Source organism: Prinia subflava, chromosome 10 (genome assembly GCF_021018805.1).
Source record: "Prinia subflava isolate CZ2003 ecotype Zambia chromosome 10, Cam_Psub_1.2, whole genome shotgun sequence".
Lineage (NCBI taxonomy): Eukaryota > Metazoa > Chordata > Aves > Passeriformes > Cisticolidae > Prinia > Prinia subflava.
In genome coordinates, this window is record NC_086256.1 from 5,536,613 (window position 1) to 5,544,484 (window position 7,872).

General features: G+C 43.8%; 1 protein-coding gene across 2 annotated transcripts; it reads left to right on the forward strand.

The window, feature by feature from the left end:
• Window positions 1-119: 119 nt before the first annotated feature.
• On the forward strand, window positions 120-7,632 carry ECHDC2 (enoyl-CoA hydratase domain containing 2). Of its 2 annotated transcripts, none has more exons than XM_063407075.1 (10): window positions 120-651; window positions 2,439-2,506; window positions 3,117-3,204; window positions 3,517-3,603; window positions 4,712-4,804; window positions 5,414-5,470; window positions 5,880-6,067; window positions 6,492-6,542; window positions 6,862-6,909; window positions 7,366-7,632. In XM_063407075.1, the coding sequence occupies exons 1-10, from the start codon at window positions 597-599 to the stop codon at window positions 7,441-7,443; spliced, it is 813 nt and encodes a 270-aa protein (XP_063263145.1). In that variant the 5' UTR covers window positions 120-596; the 3' UTR covers window positions 7,444-7,632. The 2 variants fall into 2 exon arrangements, with proteins under 2 accessions (XP_063263145.1, XP_063263144.1); XM_063407074.1 differs by lacking the exon at window positions 120-651 and adding an exon at window positions 914-1,070.
• The last annotated feature ends 240 nt before the right edge of the window (window positions 7,633-7,872 follow it).

Genomic DNA, 7,872 nt, shown 5'->3' on the forward strand with positions numbered 1-7,872 from the left:
GCGCAGCCCCCCCCGCGGCAGCGGCCGCGGCCACTGTCACAAACACCGCTGCTCGTCCCCCTGGACTCCCCGTCCCGGCATTATCGGGCGCTTTTCCAAAGCAATGAAGCTCGCCGCTTGTCCGAGAAGATGGTGAAGAGTCTGGAGTACAGTCCTGTGAGGAGCAGCTGAGGGAGCTGCGGGGCTCAGCCTGGATAAAAGGAGGCTCAGGGGGCCCTTCCCGCTCTCCACAGGTCCCTGACAGGAGGGTGCGGCCAGGTGGGGGTCAGGCTCTGCTGCCAGGGAACAGCGACGGGATGGAAGAAATGGCCTAAAGTGGCACCAGAGGAGGTTTAGGTCGGACATTAGGAACCAGAACCATTTCACAGAAAGGATGATTAGATACTGGAACGGGCTGCTCAGGAAGGTGCTGGAGTCACCATCTCTGCAGGTGTTCAAGGAAAGACTGGACGAGGCAGTCAGTGCCGTGGTCTAGGGAACAAGGTGGTGATCAGTCATAGGCTGCACTTGATGGTCTCACAGGTCTTTTCCAATCCAATTGATCCTGTGGTTCTGAAATCCTTTTCCTCCGGAGATGGCTTTGGGACGGACACTTGATGAGACCATTCTCTTTTTCTGAAATGCTGCTTGTTACCTACAGATGTATTTACGGTGAGAGCTGAACATCTGACCCTGCATCAACTCACGCTTCCCTTCATCCACTCAGCTTCCCTTTCCCTCACTGCCTTCCTTGAGGATCTCCACGCCTCGGGCAGAATGCAAATCACCTCCTGCCTTCCGCAGATCTGGCGGCACCAGTGCCAACTTCAGCCGAGCCTCTGCTTTGTGGCAGCGCCCTTGTTTGGCACCGCACGGCTCCTCCCTTGCAGGCAGCCCTGCCCGTGCATGGGGCCGTGCCAGCGCTGCCGTTTCCGTGATTTCCGCGCAGGGGCCGTTCCCGGGGCGGAGCGCGGTTCCTGCCGGGGCCATGCTGCGGCTGCGGCGGGCGCTGCCCGCGGCGCTGCGCGGGGCGCGGGCGCGGGCGGGCGCGGCCGGGGGCGCGGAGGTGCTGCTGAGCGCGGCGGGCGGCGGTGAGTGCCGGGACCGGGCTGCGGCCCCGCTTCTGCCGGGTCCTGCCGGGAACACCCCGGCCTGCTCAGCGTGGCCATGCTGCCCGGCGCGGCCAGCCCGGGCGGGGGTGGCAGCCCTGCCGAGCCCGGGGCGCTCACTGTTGTTTTGCTTTCTATTATGCCTTGATACCTTTTTTCAAGAATGCTGCTGCTGAATGAACAGCTAGATACTTTTTTTCTTCCCTAAAGTTATGTGTGCAGGAGACCTCAGCGCAAGAAGTTTGCATACTTCAGACTTTTTTTCTAAAAGCATTAACGCGCAGGGATAAAGGTGGGACAGGACCGTGACGTGTCTGTGCACATCAATCCGTGAGAACCGCGAAGTAGTTTGAGCTTTGGTTCACATTGCCATGAATTTGTTGCCGTGTAACTGTTCCAGGAGCTTCTAAACAGCTCTTGGTATTTTGTTGGTTACAAAGACATTAAGTATTACCAGGTGTAAATTTCCTTTGCTGTTCACTCTTGTCTCCGTTCCAGTGTGACACAGCTCTGGGTCAGTAGCTGGGCGCTGCCGTAGGCAGAGAATAAACAGAGACCTTCCAGCAGGGCAGAAAGGCCAAGCAGGGCAGGTGGGAGGTACAGCTGTGCACCGACAGCACAGCAACAGCATCTTCCAATGTTAAGGCCTGGGAAGCGAGCAGAAGTCCAGACAAGGAAATAGGAGATGTTTTTTTCTCCCCAAAACATGCAGAGGCCATGGGATAATAATTTACAAATCACATGTGCAAAGGAGAAGTAGGCAGGTGTTGTGGTTTTATTTTTCTGCTTGGAATTAGGAACTTTGAGTGGAGACCTTTCTACTGATGAGCTTATAATGTGGAAATTAAATGGAGTTTAATTTCAAAATGGTTCTGGAACATGAACTGAGAGTGATCTGTCTGTGCTGTTCTTATGCAAACGGCAATCCCAAGAGGATGGTTTCCTTCATTAGGGAATGTACTTGAACACATAAAGACTGTACAATAAAAAATAAATTAGTAACATTCAAAGGAGAAACCTAAGATGGATCATTTGGGTTTTGGTTTGTTGTTAGGGTTTTTTTTTTTCCATTTCTGCAGTGATTCTAAGATAAATGTTCTTGGATGTTCTGTTCATTTTCATTTTCACTCTCTTTTACAGTGCTACTGAATTTTACAGTTGTTCTGCATAACTGGGTTTTGTAGACGTGGTGCGGCACCTTCAGTTTTAAAATAACTGATTGTTTTAGAATATACTTTATATGCATTTTCAGGAAGGAGAAGATGCAGCATATGCAGATATTATTCCCAGTTGAATTACTGTGTCAGAGAACTAAATGAAGTATAACTGAAATTGTCTCCTATTACTAAGGTATTGCTGAAATCCTAATGAACCGACCCCACGCAAGAAATTCACTGGGAAAAGTATTTGTAAATGAAGTGAGTATGGACCTGGCCTGTGAGCATGTTTGAACCATGATCAATAACTAACTGCAGTGAGAATTGCTGTGGGAAATCTAACAAAACCTCATGATGAAGGGCAGGGGGAGATGGCATCGGGGCAAGGCAGGTGAACCTGGAGAAAAACAGTGTAACAGTTACTGCCTCAGATGTGGACAGAGATACCTGGGTTATTTAAGTTAGCTAATTTAAGTTAATTTATTGAAGTTAACTCAGATGCAAGGTAATGTCCTTACTTGTGTCATTACAACAAAAGCATACTCATTGTCACACCTAGGAGGTGATGACAAGGATGTCATCAAGGATGTCCAAGGATGACATATCCTAGAGAAAGTCTGGCTCATGCCAGACAGGAAGGGAGGTTTTAGGTACAGCAAAGGTTCACCTCTAAGTGAAAGGAAAAAATAGAATTTGTCATGGAAAAACCTGCAGGTTCCACTTACATGATTTCCATGAATTTTCTGCCAACTGCAGGGAAAAAACCCAAACCACTTCTATCACAGATTAGGAACTTGCTATAATTTCAGTGTATATACACATCCAGATGCCTGAATTTTTTCTTCTCTTGTGTGCACTCCCTCCCTTGCAGCTGTTCAGTGCCCTGGAACAGCTCCGCTTCGATGAGCAGGTGCGAGTGGTGGTGTTCAAGAGCCAGGTGAAAGGAGTGTTCTGTGCAGGTGAGCAGCAAAGGCTCCGCAAACTGGTCTCAAAAAATGTGGTGGCTCTTAGGGCTACATGCCAATCAGATCATGCAGAAAAGCAGTTGGGAATGAGTGCTAAAAGAAATAAAAATAGATCTGTCAAAAGGGCACAGAGGAGCACCCTCGTTACTGCTGCAGCCCAAATATCCACACTCCAATTTCCATGGACCTCACTTAATTGTAATGCTGTATCTCAAGACTTTTAAAATTGTCTGTCCTCTGAGAGGGACAGGAGGGAACATTTCAGATGTCTTTTCCTGGATTCTAACCTTTTTCTCCTTTATTTAGGAGCAGATTTAAAGGAACGGGCAAAGATGGATGATGCAGAAGTTGGAGAGTTTGTTAGAAGACTGAGAAATCTTATGGATGAAATAGGTAAAGGATTACATCAGTTGGAAAATTTATCCTAGCCCAACTGTAGTGAAATACTTAGAAATGCTGTGGGAGGGGATAACCAGCAGCTTTCCAAATGGCTTCAGCTTATGTCTGAAAGAGAGATCCAATTAGAATTAAATACCAACCATCCTGCTGCCCCTCCAAGGACAAGATGCATTTCTTATCCACAACAAGGCACATAAATACCTGCTCTGAGAAAGCATTTATTTATTCACACTTCTGTGGAATCCTTGGGAGGCAAGTGCTGTGTTGGTTGTCCCACTTGCAGTACATGTCCAGAAACACTCAAAATATGGCAGAGACCTAAGAACGTGGATTTGAATCTCTGAATGGATTTGCTAAATGGATTTGTGGAATGTCAGGCGGGGTTGTATCTACAACTCCCTTTTCTTTTTCTTTGCAAAAGGAATATGAACTTCTGCAATTAGTTTTCTTCCCCCCTATTTATTAATTATTCTGCTCTCACTAGAAAGAATACCAGAGTCAAAGCTGTCTAAAATACCAATCAGAATTGCAATAATTTTTTTTAAATGACAGGAGCAGTCAGAGGGGTGGTTACAGCAGAGAACTAGCTCACCTGGATGAAGTTTGCATCCACCTGCCTGAGTATTTAAAAAAGTATCAAGCAGCTAATCTCCAGATACATCAAGTTCCTCAACTATGAGGTAACCTGGTTAAACAGTGTTTACTGTTCCTGTTTTCAGGAGCCTTGGCTAACAAAAGCACCACAAAAACTGAGCGTTGTGACAGGGCCTAGGGATGGTGTCTTCTCTTTGGCTGTTTAACTGCAACAGACAAATATCCATGACATAAATTTGCAAGGAGAGGACTGATCCTGTTTTGCATTGCAGTACTTTGTGTTTGCAAGCTTCTTTGCATTGAGGAACTGTTTTTGCATTCTTACAAAGAAGGGGGAATTGCAAGAAAATAATTTTTGCTGTTCCCAAACTGAAAATTTGTGGCAGAAGAAAACGAGTTCTCGAGCAATTCTGAACGGAAAGCTTGAGAACGCAAGGATTTAAATTCCAGGCCCGTGTGAAACAGAACTTGTGGGACACAGCTGTGCCCTCTGTGCTCTGTTCTGCAGCTGCCCTGCCCGTGCCCACGATCGCTGCCATCGATGGCTACGCCTTGGGCGGAGGACTGGAGCTGGCCCTGGCCTGTGACCTCCGAGTGGCAGGTTTGTGTGGCTCAGGGTGGCATCAGATTGAGTTTAAGGAGAACTTACACACATGACAGGGGATTGTCAATGGAATCCAGAAGCTTGAGAGAAATTTAACAGAAGGTTGTACAGAAATTGTGACATTTAGTTACTATTTGGGGTGTAGTTCCCGTGCTTAAAAAGTAAAGCCTATTTTTAGGTAAGATTAGGATTGCTTTAGGAAACTATTTATTAGTAGGACTGAATAGTTACTGTAGGACTGAATAGTTACTGTAGGACTGAATAGTTACTGTAACTTAATACTGGATCAGATATACTCTGGCCAGATCTAACCTTCCCAGCTTCAATCAATTTGGGTTGGAAGATTTTTCTTTTGTTTCTATGCTTCCATCCATTGTATTTTATCTAGCAGGGACCTGAGGTTCATTTTTCTAGCTAAAATTGTTACACTGGAGTAAGCAGAGTTGAGATGGACATTGAAGAAGTACTGGAGCATTCAGACCTTCTGGCTACCTGGAGAAATGGGAGTTCTAGTTCAGTTTCTAATTTTATTGATCAGTTCAATCTGGAAAACTTCTAGTTATACAAATCAAAATGTAGCTAATCCTTGATTTATTTTTTTAATAGCTTCATCAGCTAAAATGGGCCTTATTGAGACCACACGAGGACTTCTGCCTGGAGCAGGTAACCTTCATTAAATCTTAACCTTCATTGAGTCTTCATTAATATTCATTAAATCTTACTTTCTCAGCTGTATTGTAAATATTTTGCTATTAGAGTGTGTTCTTGAACACTTGAAGTGTCCTGAATGTAAATTAGAAGTAGCATCTTACAGTCACAAAAGAGATCTATGAATCAAGAGTTCTGTCTTAAACTTACTCTGAAGTTAGGAAAGTCCCTTTACACCTTTTTGTATCAAAATACTGAAGCCTTTCAGATGCCTCTAAAAATGTTAACATATTCAGCCAGTAGTTATTAAAGAAAAATGTGATCCCTTCATTTTTTTAAGCCTCCTAATTTTATAAGGAGACAAAATACTAGTAGGAAAATGGAAAATGTCAGAAATGGCAAATGTTTTCCCTGTTGTCCTAAGGTGGAACCCAGCGCCTGCCCAGATGTGTTGGAGTAGGTCTTGCAAAGGAGCTCATTTTCACTGGCAGACAGATTGATGGGGAACAGGCAGCCTCCATGGGGCTGGTGAATCACTCAGTGCCACAGAACAGCCAGGGAGATGCAGCTTACCAGAGAGCTTTAACCTTGGCTGAAGAAATCCTGCCCCGGGTAAGTGCATGGCACCCATGGAAAGACATTTGTGTTCCCCTTAAGAGAGCAAACAAACCCCTGAAATTCCTTTCTCTGAAATACTGAAGGCTTGGTTCCTGATCTTTAAGTCTGTTCCTTTTTATGAAAGCAGTTTCTGTAGGCACAAGTGTTAACATCCAGCTGCTTAACCCACAGCACAGATTTACCCCCCAGCTGCAGCCACAGACTGCAGGACACACTGAAACCTCACACTGTGTTCTTCTGTGAACTGCAGATAACACCAAACTGATTTTATAAAAACTACTTACTAACTTACTGCAAATCTCTGTAGACTAAAATGTCATTTGGAGCTATAATAATACAACAATTCATCTACCATGAATTAATGTGAATTTAATTATTTAAAAATATTTGTTTTGGTTTGGTTTTGTTTTTACTAAAGGCACCATTTGCTGTGAAAATGGGAAAACTGGCAATAAACAAAGGAATGGAGGTAATTAATTTCTTTTTTAAATACTGAGGTGATTGAAAAGATTAGCAGCTCTTACAAATTACTACAGTAAAAATGTTTAGAATGGATGACTTATAAAATTTTTCTTTTTATCAAACACTTAAAACCATTTCAGAGGTTTTTAAAAATTTCCTTAAAGATAAAATAAAAATGGGAGGATTCTTTTTTCTAGATAGTAACACTGTACTTCTAATATTGGAGAGAAGACTTACTATGACTGTTTGAGAGTGACTGAGTGCTCTCACTGATTTGAGAGCTGTTTTGCACTTCAGACAAACCTCAACCTTTCCTCTCTCCCCAGGTTGACATTGCATCAGGGATGGCTATCGAGGGGATGTGCTATGCCCAGGTAAACTGCCTTCAGAACTCACTCCTGGAAGGAACAACTGGATGTTAGTTACAGAATGAGCTTTACAAATGGTTTTAGTTTAGTAAACTAAAAACGATTCCTCTTGTAGCTCTTTGCGGCAAATTTTGAGAGCATGCGCCTTTCTCAGCTAATGGAACAATACAGGCTATTACAATATTACAATATAATGCGTCTCTCAGCATATTTTTATGAAGATTATGGAAAACTGTTTTCCTGTATTTCCTATATAGGGTTTTTCTTAGGTGCTTTGTTTGTGAGTTACACTACAACCCTGCCTCTTTTTGCCTCATTGCAAAACATGGAACTTTATGTATCATTAAAAGAAAAGCCATCTTCTTCTTAGATCACTACTGGCAAACTAGTCAAGAATTTAAAGACACATCAGACTTGTAAATGGAAAACATACCTCTTTCTTTTCTCTTTTTTCTCACGTAGAATATTCCCACCAGAGACCGTCAGGAAGGGATGGCAGCCTTCAGGGAGAAGCGGCCACCTCGGTTCACTGGCAAATAAAGCCTCCTGCTTCCCCTTGAGTTTTAGGAGATAAAGCAGGACTCAGGAGGATCCACGGATTTCTTAGCATTATTTTTATGACACCATTCTGTGCACTTAACTCCTTGCCTAGGACTGCATTTCTAGCTACTCCACTGAATCGTTTTTCTGTATGAATCACCAAATAAAGATTTCACTTTGTACACCTGATCTTTAAAGCGTGTTCTTCTGAAGTCAGGGGTTAGGGCTGTCATACAGATGTCAAGTAAGGAATATGGAGAAGCTTTGGCTCACCATAAGCAAATTAAAAGAGGCAGAAAACATACTGCATCTAAACAGGAAAAATAAACACTGGAGAGAAAATCAATTTATAGAGATGTATCAGTGCTCTTCCAACTGCTTTGACAGAACAAGCAGTACCAGCACAGAGCACTGGCCCTTTACCCCAGC

What these genes read in the sequence shown, in the direction of transcription:
- ECHDC2 (XM_063407074.1), top strand. Translation starts at nt 968, where the DNA reads ATGCTGCGGCTGCGGCGGGCGCTGCCCGCGGCGCTGCGCGGGGCGCGG. An exon ending in AAATCTTATGGATGAAATAG is followed by an intron (nt 3,604 to 4,711) that starts GTAAAGGATTAC and finishes TCTGTTCTGCAG; the next exon opens with CTGCCCTGCCCGTGCCCACG. An exon ending in CTGAAGAAATCCTGCCCCGG is followed by an intron (nt 6,068 to 6,491) that starts GTAAGTGCATGG and finishes TTTTTACTAAAG; the next exon opens with GCACCATTTGCTGTGAAAAT.